Genomic DNA, 26,173 nt, shown 5'->3' on the forward strand with positions numbered 1-26,173 from the left:
ACTCCTCGAGAGTCTGGTCCATAAATGTGTAAGATGATAATCTTGTCTAAAGTATGCACAGCAGCGAGTTAACAAGAACGGCTTAGCTGCTGTGCACGATTTCTGTAAAAACGTTGAAAGAAGGTTAGGAAAGTTTCATTTAATTATTTAAGCTTTTTAAGACCTGTTAGAAAAGAAAGAAAACTTTCTGTAAGCCAAAGTGAAGGTGAGCGGAGGAGACAATCGCACTTTCTGGACGACAAAATTAAGCTGGTTTTGCAACGGTGTCGTGTGTAGCTTGTTGACATGTAACACGGCGGTGTTCTGCTCAGTGCAGTGGCAGCAGTACAACGGCAGCTGCGGCCTCTGCGGCGACAGCTTCGGGGAGCCCAAGCCGCGCCCACACGAGGCTGGCGGGCTCTACGGCAAAGGCGTCATCAGCAGGAACTACGTCACCGGGCAGGTATGGCACACACACAGAAGAGAACGCTCGCACAAATTTTACCTTTGAAAATACCACACACCGTCTGAAAACCTGCAAATGGTTTAATGAGAGAAGACACAAGATATCAGGAGTACTCATTCCCCTTCTTTATTTCCTTGTGTCATTTCTCTCGAAATTCAATTTGTTTCATACACAGATAATTCTATAAGAAGCTCATGTATTTTTCACACCATTTCCTTACATAATTTGTTGCTGTTTGTGGCCTTCAGTCCAAGTAATGTTTTGAAGCAGTCGTTCATACCAGTCCCTGCAAGCCCCTTCAGCTCTGTAACTACTGCAACCTACATCCATTTGAACCTGCTTACCGTATTTCAAACCTTGGTTCCTGTATTAAATTAATAGGCCCCACACTTCCTACCGTTATCAAAGTGACAATGCCTTGACACTTCATGCCATGTCCTGTCACCCGATATTTATTTTGGTCAAGATGTCATAAACTCCTTTTGTCACGAATGCGATTTTGTATGTCTTCATTTGTTGTTCCTTTTACCACTCTTGCCCCCAGTATCCTTCTATGGCACAAAATTTTAAAAATTTCTATTCACTTATTATCTGAAGTACCTATCTTCCGTACAGTGCTACGCTCCAGGCATATACCTTCAGAAAATACTTCCCAGTAGCTAAATTGGTATTTGACATTAAATTCCTCTTCTTAGCAAAAGCTTTTTTGTCAGTCCGCATTTCACATCCTGTCTACCTCGATTATCATCAATTATTTTACTGACCAAATAGAAAAACTCATCTACTTTTAGGTTCTCGTTTTCTAATCCAATTCCATCACAGTAGTTTGATTTAATACAGTTGCACTGCATTACCTTTCTTTTACTTTTGTTGATATTCATCTTATATTTTCAAGATACTACCGTTCCTGTTCAACTGTTCTTCCACATCCATTTTTATCTCCAATAGAACTTCAGTGTCATTGGCAGACCTTAAAGTATTTATTTCTTCTCCTTAAACTTCAATTCCCTTACCATATTTCTCCTTGGTTTCCTTTACTGTTTGTTCGACATACAGATTGAATAACGGCGGGAATGGAGTACAACCCTGTCTCACTCCCTTCTCAGCCATTGTTCCTTCATTTACTTTCTGATCTTTTTTCTTTTGAACTACAATATTTCATTTTGTTCTGTGGGGTCCGCAGTGTAGAATATGTCCTCTAATGACTTGATTAATATGAATATTAGCCAGCTACACTGCTCTTTAAACGGTTTTTATTTTATAAATCACTCACGATGAGCCATTTTCAGCATATTGCCATCATCAGATGCCCTGTAAATACGTATGTAAGTGATGGTCTTAATATAATAGTATGGTTAGAAAAGTTATAATACACTCCTTTGCCGTTTTTATCGTACATGTAATATCGTCGCTTCATTTTTTTTTTTTTTTTTACAAAATTTCGTGTAACACTTACGACAAGTTCTACAATGGACAAATCGGTACAAACTTCATCACTAGATATAAAAAGCACGCCATAGAAAGTGAAAACAACCCATCTACATTTTTCCAACATCTACAAAGAGAAAAACACGACGTAAAACTCATGAACGAAGGATTGGAACTCCATGTTAAGAAAAAGGGAGCAATCATAAACATCCTTGAGGAAACAGAGGTGCATTGACATGCATACAACAATCCCACAAATTTATTGAATGAACAAACCGACTTAAAAAGCAGAAAGTACATAGGAAACTTAATTCACATTATAAAGCAAGAAAATGGGTAATGTAATAAATCAGAGGCTGAATAATACATACCGATAGTGTTAGCGATAACAGCGTGAAGAGTATACAACAAAGATATAACACCAAGAAAACATCACAATTGATAGACAATAAAAAAATTATTACCAAACAATGAAAATGTAACATAGAACCTCGACTAAAACCAAAACAAATTCATGGTAACAACATAATGAGAAGCAAACTTATAAAAATAATTAAAAACAAACGAATTTACACACACCTCTTGCTTGTAATGGTAACTGTGTAAACATCTAATATCTCTAATCCAGTGTCATCCAAGCTGTCAAGAGAACAATAGCATACATGAAAACCGACTAAAGTCATATACACGTCTCAACGTTTATCTGAGGAGAACCTAATAATTCTAAAAAAAGAAAACGAAGACTTGCAGCAACGGTATGACATGTAAGGTAAAAACACCAAACGAATGTATTATAACTTTCCTGATCATAATTACAAACCATTATATTAAGACCATTACTGACTTACGTATTTACAGAGCACCTGATAATGGCAATATCTGAGTTCATCGAAAATAATTTACAAAATAAAAATTATTTAAAGAGCAGTGTAGCTGGCAGATATTCTTACAGAACATTTCAAAAACTTTGTTTTCTGCATACCTTACGCTGTGGTGTGAGTGATTCATTCAGGAAACATTACTCAGCCTAAGGCTAAGGCTTTTTTGCCGAATTAACGTTCACTATGTCAAAGTTTTGTTTTGTTTAATTCGAACTACAATCAAATATTAAAAATTTTACGGAGAAAATGATGCTTAGAGTGGCTCTATACGTGATAATGTCTTAGACATTGTAACATTTTGTAAACTATTTGGGATTGTTTATACTAAAACTGCTACTACATTTATGATCTATTTAAAAATGTTTTTATTTCACCTTCAGGAGATTCAAGTTGAGGTGGACCTGACGGCTAACCACTATGGCTATTTCGAGATGTTCATCTGCCCGAACAACAACCCGAAGTTTGAAGTGGATGAAGAGTGCCTCAGAAGGTTTGTTGCTCCAACATGTCATCAATTAAAATGTCGAAACATGCTTTGACAATATTCGTAATGAAGCATATACTTGATGTTCAAATATTTCATGCCCAGTTTTTTTTTTAAAAAAGGAGTGTTAATAAACTCCCAGTGTCAGATTTTCATAAGAGATTTTTGTCAGTATCAATCTCACGAAAACTAGTATTATTTATGTTATACAGCGTCGGAGGCCTTGGACAACGACAACCTGAAAAAAGAAATACACAAACAAGAGTAAAGCAATGGAGGCAGATAAATCGAACAGACAAGTGAGGACAAACATAAACATATAACACAGAAACTAAGATACTGACACAAGTAAATAAATGTTGACACTTGTAGCATGTAACAACATATGACAACAGGTGTATACTGGAGGTCATAAGAAGAAATGTAATGAACAAACACTTTTAGAGATAGAGAGTAATTTATTAGCAAATAACCACTTACATACAAAAACAAAAACTGAATTCATGAAGACTTTTTTTGGGCATTTTCAGCTACAGTTTCCTAGAGAAATAAGAAAACAAAAAAATAGGGGCAGCAGAGATGCAGATAAGGAGAAGAGCCACAAAAACCTGCAGACTGAAAGAAAATTTAATGCACAAGTACTAAAAACAATTAAAGAGGAAAGGGAACTGATTAATATGGTAGAGAGAAGACAAATTAAATTAACTGGATTTGTAATTCACATAACAGCTTCATAAATATAAAACATCTTAGAAGGAAAAATCCTTGGAAATAATTAAGAGCTAGGCCCAGAACAACATATTACAGGGTGTTATCAGTGTAATGAACTGCAGTATCTTTAAGCTAACGGTGAAGATGGTGAGAGAGCGTGAAGAATGGCTGTACTGTTTGTACTGTCAGACAATGATGACGGCATAATAGGAGAAATATATCAAGCCTAAACATACGCTTCTGGGCAAAAAGATTGCAGCGCGCTGAATAAAGTATCGGAAAATATTGAACCTAGTTGATAGTAATACAGAGAAGAATTAAGATTCAGTCCAGCGCAACCAATATGTCTCAACAATATCGAGCTTGAGCTGTTGGTTATTTGGAAGTAAAGAAAGCTGCAGGTTAGTGCTACGATCAAATCGTGGTCATTACAGAAGTTTCATTGGCTTAATTTGGCAAAGGTTGTGGAAAAAAATCGGCTATCTCATTGTTGGAGGATTTGGTGGGGGAAGGGGGGCGAGTGCTGCTTTACCCCACTGATCCTTATTATTATTAATTTGTGAGGAAGGCCATACATTATCTGTAACACACGAATTTAGCAAACTGTTAAACTAAGGAGATATTGTTTCTTGCTGTAAGTTAGAGGAGACAGCATTGTAATGTCTTATTACAAGGCTGTACATTCAGTTAACAATAATTCACACTGACATAAAAACTGAATTTACATAGTAGAACTATATATATGATACCACAACTTTCTAGTCTGCAAATAATACTTGGACTTTCCATTTCCTCATACATGTAAGTAATTATATTCATCACATTCCATTACAGATGTTTATGAAACCTATATTAGCAGTACGTTTCGCCATTGCCCTTGACGAAAATCGAACACCTGATCCCCTTCTTCATGACAGAAACGCTTCCGTTCCTCACCCCCAGCCCCGTCATCCGAGATCACACACTGGCCATCGGATGTTGGGATCTAGCGCCAAAGATGCAGTAAATGTCTACTTCAGCTCTGCAGTAGCAATAGTTATTAAGAGCACATCTAGTTTATAGTTGTCACAATTGTGATGTCGTTTACTACTTTTCGAAAAGTATATATTTAAGAAGCAATAAAATGAATACCAAACCGGGGTTAGATATATGTGTTTATGAGGTAGATTATTTTCTAGTAATGAAACGAAAAAAATGCACTAGGTTTTTTGAAGAGTTTCTTTGATAATGTTTTGTGGTTTCGAGCTGATTTCGTAATTTCATTTTTTGGCGTTATATGTTAAGGAGTAATCAGGTTGTCTCCACAAGTGCTCCAAAGAATCGTCTTATGTGTTCGGCACCTGGGCTATGAAACCAGTAACGGTATCTTCAGTGAAACGAATTTTGAAACTACAGAAGATAGGAATTTTTGTTTTTAAGGCCACAAAATTCAGCCTTATGTACCACTTCCGGCAATTGCAAAGTGCAAGACATTTACAGGGATAATGTTATTGAGGAATATCAGCAGTCTTTTTCTTAAACTTCATACAATCAAAATATAAGATTGCTAACATTTTTACAGTTGTTTTATAGAATACACAAGTATGAAGAAATAGACTGCGAAAGTTCCTATTGGCTCAACTGTGAACACCTGGAGCTTCTGGGAACCTGATAAGATTTTTTTTAGCATGTGATAAATGGAGCTCACAGCTACGAAATACAATATTATATCCCTAACTCGAAATGAAATGCGATGGTGAATATGCTGGAAGCGCTCCTTAGCTCAGCACGCCCCCTACCCTAAACCGTACAGACGCTTTCAAAGTACATCTCCGCACCTCCCACGCAATCGAAAGCTCATCATCCAATGTGATTCCTCTTGGATTTATATCTTGCACTTCTGCATGTCTTCAGCTGCGTTTTTATCATACTTACGTTAATTTGTTACACTGTTTTAATGAATGAAATTAGCAATTACTTAGGTACTTGAAGCAAAATTTGGCCCTCTAAGTTGATTTCCTCACCTATGGTACTTCGCCCCATAACTTCCTTCGGCCGTTATGTTTGTTCACTCATTATTTTTGACTTGCGCTATTTGAAACTGCTTCTCATTTGCCGACCTCTTGTCCTCCAAAATATTTTTATCTTCTGATTATGTCCATTTTTCTTCTCTCCTGAGACGAATGCAAAACTGTTGTCTTAATGCCTCTGCTTTGGAATTCTTCTAATTTTAATACTTTGCCTTTTGAAAACATTAGTTTCTGATGTTTTTAATCTTTTAACTTGTTTATTGGAAGATCTTGTGTAACTTCTCCGATAGAGTCAGTTAAGTTTCTGATCTGGAGATACTTTTTCAGTTTTAATTTTGCAGTGTTATGATTACCTAAAAAAATTATTGGTGTCGGGCCTGGCTACAATTTAAACAGGTCTGCGACATAAAAATTGTTCCAAATTTATTAAGTGATTTTTATAGTGTTTCCATCGCTGATTTCGGGAAAAATAGTGAAAAAATTCCATCACGTACAGTTATTTCACAAACTGCTTGTCTAGCTTTAGCTTTTTCCGATATTTCAGCACTCAAGTGAGTTTGAATTTTGTTTTTTAGGATCTCCATAAACTGTTATTAAGCCGTAGATATACGTAAAATGAAGAGTAGTTAGGAGAAAACAGCAGTATTTTCATGTCAGTGCCTGTCTGTCGCGCTGCCCCTTCCCCCGCCATCACCAAGCAGTGAGCTTCTGCTATTATCCTTCAGTTCACAGTACCTCTTGACTCTGTGCTGTTCATGTGTTGTTATTAGCGCTTTAAAGTAGTGACTGTTTTCTTGTGTTGCAAAGTCGTTTCATGGACAAAGGACAATGGCTACCAGAGGATGTATAAACTCGCCAGATAGCTTCTGCTACATTTGTGGTAACTAAACCGTTAAAAAGCAACAAAGAAACATTTCAGACTTTGTTGAAAAAGTATATTTCACCTATTTTGGTATAACGTTAGGTGATCAAGATATGCCTTGGGCCCCGCACAAGGTTTGTTCAGTGTGTGTTGAAGGACTGAGGCAATGGTTTCAACGTAAAAAGCAGTCCTTACCTTTTGTAACACCAATGGTTTGGAGGGAGCCTAAAATCATAGTGATGACTGCTGTTTTTGTTCTTGCAAAGCACGAGGTATCAATTTGAAAAACAAAAAAGGATATTTCTTACCCTAACATTCAATCAGCCATTCGCCCTGCTCCTCACGGACCTGAAGTACCAATACTCTCTCCTCCATATTCTTTGGATGATATAGATGATTACGAGCCATTGGCTCAGCAAGATGATAGTGAAGAACACAGAAACTGCTACGATCCTGGCACAACCGATCCCTTTCCATTCTCACAATCTGAACTAAACGATTTAGTTAGAGACTTAGGCCTTTCTAAAGAATTGGCAGAGGTTTCAGGATCTAGACCGAAAGATAAATGTATGTTGGCTCCGGGTACATCCTTGAATTGGTATCGATCGAGGGAAAAGGAGTCTGTATCTTTCTTCTCCCAAGAAGGTGACCTGGTGTTTTGCAGCGATGTTTCTGGACTTAGGCCACGTTTGAAAATAGAATATGCTCCTGATGAGAGGAGACTTTTTATTGATTCTTCAAAAAGAATCCTTAAGGGTTTTTCATTATAAAGTTATTTGGAGTTTTCTGAATAAAACAAATCAAGTTTCACCCTTCTAAGTGAATTCTAAGTGTGTTTTTTATCGCTGCAAAGTTGACGCGCCGCGTAAGCGATTGTAGCGACTTGGTATGTCACCTCTGACGGCGCAGCTCGCTGGCTGCAAGCAGGGTATCTTCGCAGAATTAGACAGTGTTTTGTTTTCCAAGGTTGTATGGCTTTATCTCTGTGGCAAGTGACTGTTCATATCGGTAAACATAAACGCTATACCGTGTGTGCTGACGTGTGGAGTTTGCTTTATGTTGTTTAGCTGTTCAATTTTGTGTATTTGACGAATTTTGCTCGTACCTGTTTTACGTATTTGGTTAGTGGATATCAATATGCCCCGTTTCAGCAAATGAGTGTTTAAGAAAAGGCACAATAAGTGGAAGAGGAAATCTTTTGTTTCGAAGGAAGATGCTACTCAGACTGCTTCACCGACTACTCCAAATGAATGTGATAGAAGTTCTTCCAGCAAGAAACTTTGTGACAGCGAACAAAAATTTGAAAACTATGAAAGTGACAGTATGATGTGAATTAAATAATTAACATTTCCTTGCTCTCTAATATTTTGAAATATAATGTATTACGCCAAGTTTGTAAAGAAAGAAGACGGGAATTGAAAATAACTTCACACTTTGGTTTGGCATGTAAAATGTTATTGAAGTGTAACGATTGTGCTGCAGAAGTTTAGTTTTCTAATTCTAACGGTATTCCTCGTAGTGGTAATAGTGGAAAGAAGGTGTATGATATAAATGTTAGGCTAGTGTATGGCTTGAGTTGCATTGGCAAGGGCAGTGCTGCAGGGACAATGTTATGTGGAATTATGAACTTGCCAAAACCACCAACCAATTTTGGATTTTATAATGAATTTGTGGGATCTTCTTCTGAAAATATTGCTCAAGCAACAATGAACAAAGCAGTTGAAGAAGCTGTGACAGATAATGTGAATTGTAGAGATTTAACTGTTGCTTTAAATGGAACATGGCAACGTAGAGGTCATAAATCTCTAAATGGAGTTGTGACAGCTACCAGTGGAGACAGTTGCAAAGTAATTGAGGTTGCTATTCTCTAAAAACATTGTAGGTCAAGGGCAATACCAAGGAAGAACACAATGAAAGTTGTGAAGCAAATTTCCACGGCACGAGTGGAGCGATGGAAGTAGAGTGAGTGAAAGCAATTTTTTCATCACAGGAGTGGTATAACGTACGATACACTAACTATCTAGGAGATGGTGATTCTAAGGGATATAAAGCTGTAGAGGAACTCAAACCTTATGGCAATGAAGTTCACATTAAAAATAGGAGGGCATTGGACATGTGCAGAAGCGCATGGGGGCATCGCTCTACTCGTGCCGTGAAAATTTGTAATGTCATTAAGCTCATATGCAGATGTTTCACAACCAAGTTTATTGGAAAAGTGTTTACATAGGAAAACACAAAATCCAAATGAAAGTGTAAATAATTTAATTTGGATTAGGATTCCTAAAAGCGTGTTTGTACAGATAAAAGCATTGCATTTTGGAATGAAGGAAACATTATCAAATGTAATGTGCTGAAACGTTTAGGTTTCCAACCAGGACACAACACTATTTCCACAATGCGCCTAATTGATGAAGAAAGACTAAGAGGTGCAGGAAGAAGAGACAAAAGCCTACAACATGCAGCAAAAGGGAAGAAAAGACCAGTGAAAAGGAAACTAACACTGGAGAAAGAAGAGGATGCCGATAATCCATCATATGGAACAGGAATGTATTAAAAAACTTTGGAAGCCATTTCCCGTAACTTTAAAATTTTCATCTTTGAGGAACATTTTCTCAAAAGCTGTTAACAGTATATCAATGAAATTTATACACAATATTTTTTACTTCTCTTCCTTGATTTTTATAACAAATTGTAAAAAAATATTGTATAATTCAAGAGTTATAGAAGAAAAAGTGCAAAATTTTAGAGAAAAAATAAGCATCTGTTTAAAAAAATTTTCAAACAAAAACCAATAAAATTTCTTAACATGGAATTACAGCTTTGTAGAGAAATTTTCACTAAACATGTAGTCCAAATTTCAGAGCAATATGTTTAATGGTTTTAGAAAAAATGTTTCTTCTATTTGCTAAAATTAACATGGAGGAGATGGATCGTTCCGGATCCCCTTAAAGCAGTACTTCTATACAATGGCAATAAGTATGCTTCTATACCAGTTGGACACTCAGTTCACTTAAAAGAATGTTACGAAAACCTTGAACTAGTTTTAAGCAAACTCTGCTATTCAGACCACAAATGGACACTGTGTAATGATTTAAAAGTGATTTCAATGCTGCTTGGTCAACAAAGTGGCTATAAAAAGTTCCCGTCCTTTCTCTGTGAATGGGACAGTAGAGACAGAAAGCAACACTATATAAAAGAAGCTTGGCCCTTGAGAAAAATCTTACAGGTAGGGGTTAAAAATTTTGAGAGGAAAAGCCTTGTGGATCCCAAAAAGGTGTTACTTTCACCACATCACATTAAGTTGGGGCTGATGAAACAATTTGTTAAGGCATTGCCAAAAGAAGGGGAGTGTTTAAGATATCTTTTTGGACAGTTTCCTGGTTTATCTGAGGCAAAGCTAAACGAAGGAATCTTTGTCGGACGAGAAATTAGAAAAATAATGGCAGATCCCAACTTTGTGGACAAATGGAAACAAATGAAAAGGCAGCATGGACATCTTTTAAATTAGTTGTTACCGATTTCCTAGGAAACAAAAGAGATCCAAACTACAAGACAATCGTTGCAGACATGCTCGACAACTTTAAGAAGCTGGGCTGTAACATGAGCATTAAAGTACATTTTCTCCAGTCACATCTTGACTACTTCCCCGAAAACCTTGCTGATGTAAGTGAGGAGCAGGACGAAATATTCCACCAAGGCATCAAATAAATGGAAAGAAGATATCAAGGAAGATGGAACGTCAACCTGGTAGCGGACTACTGCTGGATGATAAAAAAAGATGATCCTCAACGAGTCCACAGCCGGAAAAGCAATAAAAGAAGCTTCGACAGAAAGCGAAAGCGTTATTATAAGGACTTATGAGCTTAAAGAGAAATGGAAATGTACTGGAAATGTAGTTTAGAACATGATTTATAAATAAAATAAAATTTTATAACGTTGAAAAAATGTGATTAATTGCCTAAATTTTGTTATTATACTCAAAAATACTCCTTTTTTGTGAGAAAACCGTACATGACAGAAAAGAAATGGATTGCATTTTTGAAATGAGCGCTGAAAAGTACATAAAAGTCAGTTATCAAATTTCAAACAACTTTCAAAAAATATTTTTTTGCAGACCTGTGTTATTGTAAAGTACTTCAACATTATGCTAACGTCTTAGCGGCGATAATTATTGTCTGGCAATTTTCTTGTCGGCATATTGTCGAGGGTGTCTCGACTAAGCCAGAATTTTCGATTTGTGAAGTTAATGAAAAGTTTATTCACAATATTATGTAGCAAAGTGTTCGATCGCTTTATGGTAAAATTGGTAATTGGGTCTCAGTCATTGTTGTTTAGAGATAAAAGTGTGTCTCATCCCCCCCCCCCCCCCCCCCCGATATATGTAGCTACTGGTGGTATATGTAAAACTTCATGGGTAATTTTTTTTATATTTTTCGTACGTAATGCACTCATGTTTCACATAAAACTGACAGTCGTGATAAGCATTTCCGTATAAAAGGTACGTTCATCCTGCTGATACTATGCATTAAGATACTAACGTTCACTTAGAGATAAGTAGTTCAGAATAAACTTTCTTCTCCAGTAACTCACGAAATGCGATCACAGTTTCAAACATAATAAAAAATAAGCTCCTTGCCAGGTCACGAAGGCCAAAGGGCTGTCTACCGGCCGCCATGTCATTTACTCCGCCTTTCGGCGTATGCGGATGCGGTATGGAGGGACATGTGGTCAGCACGCCGCTCTCCCGGCTGTTTTGCAGGCTTTCAGACCGTGTGGCCGCTGCTACTCCATCAATTAGCTCGTCAATTGGCATCCCATTCACCAAGGAAAAAACTTTGGCTATATCAGGTATTCCACAAGGCAGGCATCTACGATGTTGCAAATTGTACAGTAGATGAAACAGAACGTCGGTGACTTTGTTCTTGCTGTAATGGACGACCTACTCTGCAGGAAGTATTACTTACTCGAAGATTCGACGAGACTGAGGAATGAAAGACAGAAAAACACTTATATCACTTGTGCCGCAGTACGAATTAACGTTGGTAATACGTTGGTAATACGTCAGCGTACAGGTTTAGAGTGAGCCTCAACGGAGTAATCGAAGTGTGGACATCTTATATGGGGTGTTCAAGTATAAGGCGCAAACTTTCGTGGACAAAAGAAAGCGTATTCCTCATTCAAAGCACTGATACACGTTCGAAGGGTGGTTTGCAAGTTACCGGACAATCATGGTAAGGCCGAGAGGTGATACTTCAGAACATTTCGGAACTGATGTCCACAGAACAGTCACGAAGTAGGTGAGAGACTGTGGCACAGAGAACGTGTGGCCTAGATTTCGACAGTCTCCGGTGCGATCAGCTGTCAAAATCTGATTCCTCTCTCACAATTCCTCCTCGGTACACAGAGTGCAGATTGGTAGTGCTTAGCGGTTCACGGTAACATACAACTTCTCCTGAGGTGACAGTCCCACCTAGAAGATAGGCCACAATCAATAATGCTTTAACTTTATATGAAAATATTACACTGAAAAATTCTAAATAAATAGCATACTGGGTGGGCGGCCTGTACAAGAGTTTTGATTGCTATTGTCTAGCGTGAAACAAGCCTCTCTAGCTTCTTCCAGCAGAGCTCGGAGCCGCTGCCTTTCTGAACACTGTGAATGGATGTTGCCTTTTTTATGCAGGAATCCGCTGATCGTGGCCGGCACCAGAAACGAGACGCGCTACTTCATACCGCCGGGCACGAAGAAGAGCGATACGCTGCGTTATAAGGTGCGGCTGCCGCCTTTCGTGACGTGCACCCAGTGCGTCATACAGTGGAGGTACGTCACAGGTGAGTACTGCCCTGGTGGCCTGCTCCACGTGCGTGAAGATACTGCAGGTAACAGAAAAGAGATCATAGTCAGACTTGGACTGAGCATCGTAAAGCGTGTGGCGGTGTAAAAGAAAAAGCGGAATGTCGTCGAATTTTGCTCTTTTATTTTTCTCGTTTGTATCAATAACCACAAAAATGTAATAGCTATAACACCATACATGCGTTATAGCTCTAGTGTAGAAGCACTGTGAACAGTGCTCTCGCTGAGCTTCAAATGCTGTCAAAATCGAGACATCTTCCACCTCATCTTCTGCAAGATCAGTTTTTAATTTTCTGATTCACAAATCTCCAGAACATTAATGTTTTGCAGGTTCTGAAATTTCCGTCCTGAGAAATCTGTTACCTGTTTATGTAGTTCTCTTATCAGTAACGTAAACATTCCAGTAGTCACCAAATTGCTTAATCAACAAGTCCTTGCATAAGTCTGTCTCATTTTCCACAGAACTGTTGCTCAATATCTCATTAAACAAATTTCTTTTAATTTTTAATTTTTAAACAAAATGTTCTTAATTCTGTGAATTATTCTTAAGCAGTGTCAGATAAAGCACCGTATATTTTTTAACTTATCAAGATTCCTTGATCCTTTGCGAAGACACAAAAGTTCTATTTGAATCTCTTATTATTTAAATCCTGGTACTATGTTGTATAATTTTTTGCAGCTTAACTAAATACCTGAATAGAGACGTTGTCTTTCCTTATAATTGTATTGATGTCTATTGCAGTATCACATGAGGAGTCAGGAAGCCTTTTATTCGCTTACGTCACTTCCTCTCCTTATTACAACGGTACCGTACAAACTTCCCTTGTCGATTTAATTCATATCTACTGGGTGTACTAGGACGTGACTGGAACCTCAACATATCTAAACAGCAAGGCGCAACTCTGAGCCATTTTCGAGAAAATAGAGTTTGAAAACTGTAGCGTGGGTCTATATTTTGTATGGTAACTAATCTGCAGTGAGTCGGCAGCCGATCGAGTAAGCATTTGGTTTCATAAGGACGTGTCGGAATCGAATCTCGTTTTCAGTGCTACTTTTTGTGAGCTTTTTGCATCAATATCCTGTGGCATGCTTAGATATGGGTGGTACGCCGCGAAATTGTTTCAAATCAGAGAACCGTTTGTGAATATAACCCACGTTTTTTTACAATAAACGTATTAAAAAAAAAAGAAAAAGGATCCAAGCATATAAACGTGTTGTATGTCGCATTAATTATTTTGTATCCCGCCTGGAAGGCGGCGCGTATGTCTGCTCCTGTAAAATAAAGGGTAGGGCGAATGTAGGAAGTGAGTAGGAGCAGGAAATGGTGAAACGCTTCGGTATTGCGATTAAAAGTGGTATTACTATATCACAACACCATAACTGAATACATCAATTGTACTTAACTTTGACTGAGATGAGCACGCAGGTGCGAAGCTGTACATCACGTTAGAAAGGCAAAATCTGTAGTGGCTCGCCCACTATGAAATAGAAACAATGTTGCTTGGTCGTCTACTCGGGATAAAATGGGCAGAATCTGGAGCGGCGCTCGTAGAGCTGCACAGCGCCGTGGCATCGTAGCTATCGATACCGCAAATTATTGTATTCCATGTTTCTACGAGCAGTATCATCCTGATTCGTGCAGTTCCCAGTAGGTTACACATTATATTTGTCACAAAAGTACACACAATGACATAAATGAAATGACTATACTGATTTGATTGAGAGATCTCTTGAATCTTTTTTTATTTCTTATCTTCTTAAAAAAAGCTTTTTCTCTTTTTTCAGGGTAAAGAATAGGAAAACAAAAATGTGTTGTTGTAAACCTGTTGTTGGAATTACGTGCTAGTGAAAAACGACTGTCGGCAGCGAGATTCGATTCAGAGACCTGTCAGTTATGAAACAAACAGCTTACTCGCTCGGCTGCAGACTGCTTGAACACTATTCACCTACAAAGCAAATAAACACGCCTACAGTTTTCATAAACAGTTTTCTCATAAACGGTTGAGAGTTTCTTCTTCCTTTCATGTCGATGTCCTAGTCGTGTCCTAGATATTCTGTCAGTATCAATCAATATCCATCATTTTGATTTGCAGCTCCTTGTATTGGCCGTGTTTGCAGTTAAAATCGTTGGATGTGAGGTCCGCCAGTTATGCAAAACACCGTTTTTCTCAGTACCCAAACATGTTTCGGCACCACTGTGCCATCATCAGTGGGTTTTCGTCCTTATTTATTCTGCAATGTGAACATTTTTGTTAAATGATTATAAAATTATGTGCATCTTTAGTTCAAACAACAGATCGTTTCTTTTTGTAAATACCTTTACATTTGGTGTGCATGAATTTTCTGGATCACTTGTGTGTTAATTACTACAGGTAGCTAGTCAGCTGCAACCAAACGATGTTGATGAGAATGTTTTTTTTGCTGGGAGTTAACCTATCTTCTAGAATTTAATTTAGTTTTTCGCGATTACATTCTAGATGATAGGTTAACCCCCAGCAAAAAAAACTTTCTCATCAACATCGTTTCGTTGCAGATGACAAGCTACCTGTAGTAATTAACACACAAGTGACCCAGAAAATTCATGCACACCAAGTATAAAGGTATTTAAAACAGAAACGATCTGTTGTTTGAACTACAAATGCACATAATTTTATAATCATTTAACAAAAATGTTCACAATGCAGAATAAATAAGAACGAAAACCTACTGATGATGGCACAGTGGTGCCGAAACATGTTTGGATACTGAGAAGAACGGTGTTTTGCATAACTGGCGGATTTCACATCCTGCGAGTATGAATCAAATCGGTGAGGGGAAGTTCGCACGGTTCCTTCTAAGCGTGGAGAAAACCTCTTCTGCTAGTTCTGTTAAGCTGGTGTGACGTGTTTCAGCGAATAACTGGGGTCTGTGTGCCGACGGGTCGGAGGCGGTCGGCTGCGGCCCTACGGAGACGTTCGTCAACTGCGCCGACGTGGCCATCGTGACCGCCATCGGCGGCCTGCCGCCGTCCTTCGTCAGCTCGCAGGACAACCCGCACCTGCTCTACTACCGCGACTTCCGCACGCCCGGCGCTGTCGCCCCGCTCGTAATCCGGTGCGTACGCAACGCTTCGGCCGTCGGCTGAGGACCTCCACCTCGCTTCCCAATAACTAAGAATCGCTGAAAAAGTCGGATCCTCTCTATCTTTGGTTGAGAGGCAGGAAATTGGGGCGTAATGAAGATGAGGTAAAAACCCTAAGAGATTTTGGTTCAATTGGTTCAAATGGCTCTAAGCACTATGGGACTTAACATCTGAAGTCATCACTCCCCTAGACTTAGAACTATTTAAATCTAACTAACCTAAGGACATCACACACATCCCAGCGGCCGGCGCAGGATTAGAACCTGCGATCGTAGCAGCAGCGTGGTTCCGGACTGAAGCGCCTAGAACCGCTCGGTCACAGCGGCCGGCGAGATTTTGGTCGTATGTAAAATCAGTAAGTGGGTCAAAATCGTCTATTCATTCTCTCAGCGACCACAACGGCACCGAAACGGAAGATAACAGAGAAAAGTCCGAAATACTGAATTCGGTCTTCCGAACTTGTTTCACCGCGGAAGGCAGTAACACTGTCCTTCCTTTCAATCGTTGTGCGATCGTCGAAATGACAGATATTGAGATAACCGATCGCGGAATTGAAAAGCAGCTACAATCGCTTAGTAGTGGAAAGGCGTCAGGACCAGATCAGATACCTATAAGATTCTATTAAGATTATGCGAAAGAACTTGCTCCCCTCCTAGCAGTAATTTACTGTAGATCCCTTGAACTACGAAAGGTACCTAACGACTGGAAAAAAGCGCAGGTCATTCCCGTTTTTAAGAAAGGCCGTAAGACAAATCCGCACAATCATAGACCTATATCGTTGACGTCAAACTGTTGTAGAATTATGGAACATGTTTTAGGCTTAAGAATTATGACTTTTTGGAAAATGAAAATCTCCTCTATAAAAATCAACATGGATTCCGCAGACGGAAATTCTGCGAAACTGAGCTCGCTCTGTTCCTCGATGAGATCCACAGTGCGGTGGACGACGGCGCTCGGGTTGATGCCGTATTCCTTGATTTTAGTAAGGCATTTGACACCGTCCCACATTGCCGTTTAACGAAAAAAGTATGAGCTTACGGGGTATCAGAGCAGACTTGCGATTGGATTCAAGACTTTCTTGCAGACTCAACACGCCGCTCTTAACGGAACAAAATCGGCAGATGTAAAAGTAAAATCCGGAGTACTACCGGCAAGTGTGATAGGACCGTTGCTGTTTACAATGTATATAAAAGATCTAGTAGGAAGCGTCGGATGCTCATTAAGGCTATTCGTAGATGACGCAGTTATCTATACCAAAGTAGCAACGCCAGAAGATAGTAATAATTTGCAGAACAATCTGCAGAGAATTGATGATCGGTGCAGGCTCTGGCAGTTGACCCTGAACGTTAATAAATGTAAGATATTGCGCATACATAGGAAAAGAAATCCACCACTGTGCAGCTACACTATTGATAAGCTGGCCGGAGTGGCCGAGCGGTTCTGGGCGCTACAGTCTGGAACCGCGCGACCGCTACGGTCGCAGGTTCGAATCCTGCCTCGGGCATGGATGTGTGTGATGTCCTTAGGTTAGTTAGGTTTAAGTAGTTCTAAGTTCTAGGGGACGTATGACCTCAGCAGTTGAGTCCCATAGTGCTCAGAACCATTTGAACCATTTGAACTATTGATAACAAACAGCTGGAGACAGCGTCTGCCGTAAAACATCTAGGCGTAACTATCCACAGCGACCTTCAGTGGATTGACCAAAAAAAAAAAAAAACAGATAGTGGGAAAAGTAGACACCAGACTCAGATTCATCGTAGAATCTTAAAGAAATGTAACTCATCCACGAAAGAAGTGGCTTATAAGGCGCTTGTTTACCCGATTCTTGATTATTGTTCATCTATCTGGGATCCATATCAGGTACGACTGACAGAGGAGATAGAGAAGATCCAACGAAAAGCGGCGCGTTTCGTCACGGGATCGTTTAGCTGGCGAGAGTGCGTTACGGAGATGCTGAACAAACTCCCCTGGCAGAAGTCACAAGAGAGGCGTTGTGCATCATGGAGAGAGTTACTATTGAAATTTCGGGACAGCATTTTTGAGGAGGTTTCAGACAACATATTACTTCTTCCCCACATACATCTCGCGTATTGACCACAAGGAGAAAATTGGAAAAATTAGAGCCAATACAGAGGCTTACCGACAATCATTCTTCTACGCACTATTCGCGAGTAGAACAGGTTTGGAGGGATCAGATACTGATACCGAAAGTACCCTCTGCTACGTACCGTTAGGTGGCTTGCAGAGTATGATTTTGATGTAGAGAGGTGGGATGAGGTAGTGTTTATACGATAAACTTGCTTACGAATGCACGCACCTCTGTCTACTTGCATCCTATGTGACCAAAATCACAGTTAAGAGATTGATATATGAAAAATATCTGTATGGTGGAGAAAGTGGCAATTTTCTCTGAATAAGGAAAAGTATAAGGTCATCCACATGAGTACCGAAATGGTTCAAATGGTTCAAATGGCTCTGAGCACTATGGGACTTAACATCTGAGGTCATCAGTCCCCTAGAACTTAGAACTACTTAAACCTAACTAACCTAAGTACATCACACACATCCATGTCCGAGGCAGGATTCGAACCTGCGACCGTAGCGGTCGCGCGGTTCCAGACTGAAGCGCCTAGAACCGCTCGGCCCCACACTGGCCGGCAGCACCGAAATAAATTTGATAAATTTCGGTTACATTAGAAATCATACAAATTTAAAGGCTATCAATCCTACTAAATACCTAGGAATTACAATTACTAACGACATATTGGAACGATCACACAGGTAGTGTTGTGAGGAAGGCAAACCAAAGACTGCCTTTTATTGCTAGAACTTTTTCAAGATATAAAGAGACTTCCTACACTAAGCTTTTCTGTCCTCTGCTAGAGCATTTCTGTACAGTATTGGAGACTTACCAGATAAGTTTGAAGAAAGACATGTAAAAGTCAAAAGAAGAGCAGCTCGTTTTGTATTATCACGAAATCGGGGAGAGAGTGTCACAGATATATTAAGAGAGTTTGGGTGGCAATAATAAAAACAAAGGCATTTTTCGCTGCAGCAAGATCTTTCCATGAAATTCCAGTCACCAACTTTCTCCTTTGAATGTCAAAAAATTTTACTGTCGTCAACCTACATGGGAGAAAACACCATCGTAATAAGATAATAAAAGCCAGAACTCGTACAGGAAGATTTAACTGTTCATTTTTCCCACCCAATAGTAGAGAGTGGAATGGTAGAACAATAGTTTGATGGTTATTGGAAGAAATCTTTGCCAGGTACTTAAGTGTGAATTGCGGAGTAGTCGTGTGGATGTAGATGTCATGTACATATAGATGTAGATTCAAAACACGGAATTTTTAAAATGAATTTAAAAATAATCTACTTGGCAGCAGACAAGTGTCACTTGAGAAAATATATCATACAGGTGTGCATTGTAAAGCATGTTTATAAACTGCCATCAAGCACCTTAACGCTTGAAGAGTGAAAGAGAAGACATAATCTTAAACAGCACTTTATCCGGCTCAAGGAGTGTTACCCGATTATGACTGAGGTATCAGACTCATGTTGAAGTTACTCCGCATCTGTTGAACCAAAGATTAGAATACGATTGTTGTTGATCCTCTACGTCGTTCATTTTCAGGAACAATTCTTTCTTTTTTTCAATTTATTGGCTTTCAGATTGTGCCCTTTCAGCCATCTCAGCAGTAGTGTCAATTAGGATGATACAAAAGTGAAGACAACACAATACCCAATCCCTGAGAGGAGAAAATTTCCGACCTGGCAGGGTATCGAAACCGGGCCCTTTGTTTAGCAATCCGCCGGTTGACCACGCAGCTACCGAGGCGGACTTCAGGAACGTTTCGACTTACCGTGAACCGCATTTGATGCAGTAACTGTACCTACAAATCACGCTCAAATAAACGGCCTCATCAATACTTTCTAGTCAAAAATGTATCGGAAGCAGGTGTTATTCTATCAGAGGCTTCATAACTGGGTGCATTTCTTTCGGCCCCGCAGGAAATAATTCAGCCTACTGGAATTCCGAGAATGTGGAGGCAAAGCAATTGGACCGTAGGATCAATGCTACTTTTTTCACATTTTGCGCATTCCCATGAGGAAAGTAATACGGATTCCAGTAGCATGGGTTTTACCACCAAAAGTGAAATGAGGAACACGCCATTCACGTTCCTTATGAAACGCCATACAGTGATTGATGACGTATAAATTTTGAAAACCATATTTAGCTTTCTTCAGCCCAATCATGACTGTTTCTCGAACTTAAGCATCTTACTTTATTAATTTTTTATTTATCTGCGACGAGAAAGGGCTCTGGAAAACCATGTACAGAATTATTTATGATACAAAACCTGCTGGAAGAAAAGAGTAGCTATTAGAGCTTAGTGACCTTAATATGACGTTATTAGAGGTGGAATCCTGCCGATCATAGCGCCTGTACTGTCTGTCGGGGGGTACGAGTTTGGAGTTGCTGTTATGTATCTTATTCAGCATTGAGTCTTGGTGCTATTCCTTGGCTACTAACAGACGCCTGGTCTTCAGTCACAAGGACTACAACCCGTTCCAGCATGGAACTGTAGGTGAATGTCAGCATCACGGAAAATGCTGTTGATGTAGTCGACGTGTGGTCCTTCACTCCTTTGCTCTAAAAATATCACGACAACATACTCCACTGAAAGTGTAATCACCTATGTACAAAAGCCAAGCGTTGCCTCGTGAAAATGACTGGGACTGGAGCAACATGGGGGTCGTTGATGGTTGCTTCTTCTTTCAGCAAAGAGAACAAGAACCCGGAAGCCCGCGGCATGCGAAGCACGAAGTTGGTTTAAATGGCAAACTCATAACGTGTTCCAAATCTTCCATCAGCGCGTGATACTTCAGAAGAATGTGCCTTCACTACAGTTCTGTACAGTGCCTTGTTATACAAAATAAATAGTTAAACTCGGATCTGGTATCGTACTGGATTGAGGATTTATAGCAAACAGAACTTAGTACATAATTCTTACTGAGAGGATGTCGTCAGAACTAATGGTAGTGTGTGGAGTACCTAAAGGGATGCTGATAGCAGACTTGGTGCAAAGACTGTCTGTCGTCCTCTAATAAATGCAACGCATGTAACAGACAGAATGATTTACGCAGTCGATAAACAGTCACTCGAATCAGTGACAACAGATAGGAATCCGCGATCAGCTATTCCACACGGAACAACCACTTAAACCAAATGTGGGGAAGCTAAATTCTAGAGAACGTTATCAGAAGACTCAAAAATAAATTTAATTTATCCAAGTAATTCATCCACAAAGGAGATGGCTTACAAAAGTCTCACTCGATAATTTATTTAGTATAATTTATCATCCTGGGACCATAAACAAGTCGAAATGAGGAAAACCGTGATATGTTTTGGATAAGTTATTTATGTGCTGATTAATTTATTGTGTTATCCAACTTGAGCAGGGAATTTACAATATTTACACCCATAGGCGTTTAACAAAAATTCGATTTCAGTATGTCTGTACTTTTGACAGACCAGCTCAAGTCCTTTGTCTCAACAATCCAATTATTTGCTGACAGCTTAAACAAAATTTGCTCTAAAGCATATAAATGTAATGTTTAGTTTTCGTCCAGTATGCTTTTCCTCTTGTAGTGAAAAAATATAGAAAGAGTGGTAATCATGTTTCACTTGCAACAGTGAAACCTTATGAACATCCTTATCATACCAAATCAAATAAATTCTTCTCTAAACCTCCTCAACGTGTGTAATGAGAGTATAGAATCATCTCATATGGTGGAGGTAATGCCTACACTCCTCAGTGAGAATGTATGTACGAGTGGAAAAAGACTCCAGAGGAGTTGTTTGAGCACAAAACAGTTAATTCCTGTGTTTTAAGCTGTGTACACCGAGATGTACGATTTAATGACATACGCTTCCTCCTTACAGGGCGCAGGTGTGTGAGCCGACGCCGCTGTATCGCTCGCTGCCCGGCATGGGCGAGTGGTGCCAGACCAACTGCCTGCGGTACCCACCCAACTGTCCTCCCGAGCTCTGCCACTGTCCGTGAGTATTCACTGTCTTCTCAGATTTCCAAAATTATAAATACTAGAAGAGGAAGCAAATGTACTGAACTATTTGTAAATTATCAACTAAGATGGCAAAAGGAAGGATTCATCCCATAACTTCAGTCCACCTGGTGTCTTCGTCATTCTGGGAATCCATATAGTGCTGTTTTGGTTCTTAGCGCAAACACTTTTTTAGCCAGAAGTTAGATGCTGAGTGGTTCGTGTACTAAAATGTCTGTATGTACATATGATGGAGAAAGACGGTCAGAGAGATAAAAATTGTGTACTCTATTTTATATGTCTCTGATACACAGAGACTGCATGCTGCAGTGTACATAATCACAGATGAAGTTATATTCTCAGGTTTAATTTCAACTCTGAGAATAATGCAGCGCAGCTAAGGGTAGTACCCAAGTTATGTTTAAGTAGCCTGCTCCAGTTCATCAGTGATACGGCACCTACTTTTTCTGCATGTCAAAAATGTTTTTCAAAAGTAATTTAACTTTTCGTCACTTGTACATGCGTGGGACGTTCCCATAGTATGTTTAGTTATGCCCTCTGAGTACCACTGTGGCATCATCCTAATATTTTTGCACTTCCTGTGCCAGTTGAGTGTGATAGAAATCTTGTAAGTAGTTATACAAAGCTTCATTTCAGTTCTAACACAGTTTTTTTCTCCTATTAGAACTGATAATTCCTACGCTCAGTGTTAAGCGATGTATTCGTAACAGAGTTTCGAATTTTGAATTTGCTTCCATAGTGTTCCTAGAGAATTTCTATTTACTTCGAAGTTTTTTCCTTCAGATAATTATTTGAATCTAGTTTATGAATTCTTAGAGATAGTGAAAAAATCATCAAGATTGTAATACCGTCGTTGGAAGTTGTGCTGTAGGTCCTGGTGCATCACCTCATTAAGTTTCGTTGTGCGTTTACGCACAGGTCCATCATATTGAGGAGGACAGTGCTAGTTTAGATATTTCTGCGTAGATCATTCACTCACAAGGAATCGGTTTCTTATCTTGACCTTCGGTTCCAGGTATATTTCAACGTGGCAGTCCTGATTCATGTTTTACATTTATTCGTATCTCGCTGAAATGAAAGCCAGGACTTCTTTCGATCGAGGAGGAGCAGCAGACTGTTGTTTAGGAGGCACTAGTCAAACATTCTTTAAGCTATCCTTTCGTGATTTCCCTAATCATTCAAGTGCCAAAACAAGGTCATTGGCATCCTTATCCAAATGACCTGCTAGGTGTCCAGTAATCTTGATAGCCTCTGGACGCTAAACTGCAGCCTTCTTTCGTTCTCCATTTTTTTCTTCGCAACAGATTTCAAGACAAGCTTCCTGTTGGCTTCTCACTCGGGTTCTTCGGGCGACGTTTGTTTGATGATTTTTCTGACATTTTCCCAGCCCGAGTGACTGGCATTGTCAAAGCTTCACCCTTCACTGCTGGTGGTGGAGTGGAGCCGAGCTTGCGGCCTCATTGTATGTACCTGGCGCGCCAACGGATTTTCCGTAGGCATTTCCGTTGCGGTTCTCCCCTTGCTACGTGCAACGATCGTTTGCTGCAGTACGGCAATCCAGGAACCGTTCACGTTCAGGGTTTCTTCTTTCTTGTTGAAGCTATTCTCATGTTTGTATACTTATATGGGCTCTCTGAACAAGCGGGTGTGATAGCCCTTCTGTACAGCAAGAGCCTTCGTGTCGGGGAATTTTTCTATATAGTCACCTTGATCCAGTTTCGAATTCCGGCCTTGGAACAAATTTCCTTTTATCGCCTCAGTCTGCTAATATACATCACAGATGTCTGACACTTGAAATCGTTTCTGGAACTGTATAGCTTCATTTGATTGTAAAAATATTTCTCTAAATCTTAATGCCACAAATTTTAGACTGAGTTTCTTCAACCTATCTTCTAAGATACGTTGTAGAGTAACGTATTTTCCCCCAAGTCAACTGCTACCAGTTTTTTCCCAGTATTCTATAACTAAATCATGTCAGTATTTTGTAACTACGACCTATTGAACTAACAGTCCAAAAGTATTCACACCTGTCAGCACTGGCATTCTTTGGAATTGAACTTACTGCGTTATTCTTAAAATCTGAGGACAATTCGCCATCTTACACGTAGAGATTCCATCGTGGAGGCTACAGACAAGAGCTACTGCACTTACTGCAATTCATGCTCACAAGTGCTGTACGCACTGACTTCGCTTTCGACGGGATGTCACATCCTGATACAACAGAACTTGTCGTCAGTTGACTTAGTTTATACTAAGCTTAATCCTAAGAGTTCAGCTAAGAGGTGCTAGTGATGTTGTGGGTGCTTCGCAGGCGCACGTGCGACGCCATCGGCGAACTGGAAGGCCGAGAGGGCGCCGACGAGTACTGTATGGACCAGTGCCTGGTGTACCCGCCGCGCTGCCCCAGGGAGCGCTGCTTCTGCTACTGACCACGGCAACACACCTGGCCACGTCTCCACGGCCCGCTGCACACACGTTTAGGGTCAGCAATCTGCAGCTTCAAGTTCCCCGAAAACTGTACTTGCTCCGCAAAAGATTTCATTATTTTTTCGTCAATTTAAAGAGCTCTTGCTCTTATTTGTACTCGTAGTTAGAGACTAAATTTTTCTGTGAGGAGTAGCTTGTTTGGAACAATGATGTGTTCTCCTTTTTACGTTATCATTTTTGTCGAAGGAAACAACTACAACTTGCCATTTACATAATAAGACATTTGGACATTACGTGTGGCGGTTGGAGCGGGGTCTCTGTACAAAATTTCGAATAATATCGTTGTTACCACAATACAGAGTGCTCCTTGCAATTGGAACTCCTTTTTTCTGACGTGGTGTGACAACAAGTATTAGCCTTAAAGGAATAGCTGTGGAAAGGTTGTGGCACTCAAGTAATAGTTGTCTCATCTTCCAGACTAGTTTTCAGGTATCAAATTAATCAAATGTCACTAGGACCTGTCAATGAAAAATAATTAACACTGATGCTCTCTTGAACGTGTTACGTCACAAACGCAATTATGTATCCCGTTGTTCCGGGATAAGAATAAGACGGAACTGCGGATTTAGAATTATCAACAGTACAGCACTTTCCGAATATTTCTATGTTCCCTGTTAACATAATCATTTGATTATCTCCAAACTCACGACACGCAGATAAATACGCCTGTGATTTTATGTTACCGCACAATGTTCAGCGCAGATTCAGTTAAATATTGCTATGAACCTCAAACCAAAAGTAAAAAGAAATTCTTTTGGAAGAAAACTAAAAATTTATATGTCGGCATATCAAGAAGATGGAGAGTCAAGTTATATTTGTAGTCATTCCAAATGAAACAAACAAATCATACTAACAGATCCATTAGAAAATTTGTTAGTAGGCACAAAGGATGTGCAAGTCTTTGTCAAGGCTAGAATAATGGCTGTTATTCTACAGAATTGCGTAATGGATCTGAGAAAAAGAAATTTCTGACTTCATACTTATTTCTTGATTTTTTTCACATAATCAGAGTTAGTCATTCTATTTCGTAATATATTTCATTTAAACTATTGTACATGCTCCACCTTCAAGTTTTGAAACTTACATGCTTCTCTTAATTGACTGTAATCACGTTTAAGTAGTCATTTGGGATGATTAAATCTCAGTTTTTGAGATCCGCTACGCAATTCTGTAGAATTGAACCCAGTATTGTAGCCTTGATACAGACTTGCTCAATCTCTACGCCCTCTAACAAATTTTCTTACTGCGAGATACTTATCATATGTTTGTTTCATTTGAGACGACTACAAGTATAACATGACTGTCCATCTTCTGCCTCTTCATTTGGTATGTCAACATATCAATTTTCAGTTTTCTGCTAAATATATTTCTACTTTCAAATAACTTCCGGGAATTCAGCCAGGTAACACTTTCAGCGACCGCCGATATTTCGGCGGGAGAACACCCCGCCATTTTCAAGGCAAACTGGCAGTTTGCCTTGAAAATGGCGGGGTGTTCTCCCGCCGAAATATCGGCGGTCGCTGAAAGTGTTACCTGGCTGAATTCCCGGAAGTTATTTGAAAGTTGTATACGCCAGGAGAAACTCAGGTCTCATATTTCTACTTGTCTAAGTTTAAGCTTCATTGTAATATTTGACTTAACATGATCTGAATATGCCTAAAAAATTAGATTTATCAAAGAGTTTCCCATCAGCTGACAATTTTAAGGTATTTAATTCTAACTACACAATTCATTGTTTTTGCTCTTGCAGTTTTCCCATGATTTTAATATCAACTATGTTCGACTAGTCACACTACGTTAT

At 39.4% G+C, this 26,173-nt stretch overlaps 1 protein-coding gene across 1 annotated transcript in view; it reads left to right on the forward strand.

The window, feature by feature from the left end:
• Positions 1-25,735, forward strand: part of LOC124607333 — a 44,217-nt gene extending 18,482 nt beyond the window's left edge. The window contains exons 3-8 of the mRNA XM_047139636.1: positions 312-442; positions 3,135-3,244; positions 12,504-12,652; positions 15,566-15,767; positions 21,746-21,862; positions 24,197-25,735. Of these exons, the coding sequence (XP_046995592.1) occupies positions 312-442; positions 3,135-3,244; positions 12,504-12,652; positions 15,566-15,767; positions 21,746-21,862; positions 24,197-24,314 (827 nt within the window). The 3' untranslated portion in view covers positions 24,315-25,735. The remainder of the gene's footprint in view (positions 1-311; positions 443-3,134; positions 3,245-12,503; positions 12,653-15,565; positions 15,768-21,745; positions 21,863-24,196) is intronic.
• The last annotated feature ends 438 nt before the right edge of the window (positions 25,736-26,173 follow it).

Source organism: Schistocerca americana, chromosome 1 (genome assembly GCF_021461395.2).
Source record: "Schistocerca americana isolate TAMUIC-IGC-003095 chromosome 1, iqSchAmer2.1, whole genome shotgun sequence".
In the NCBI taxonomy this organism is placed as follows: Eukaryota; Metazoa; Arthropoda; class Insecta; order Orthoptera; family Acrididae; genus Schistocerca; species Schistocerca americana.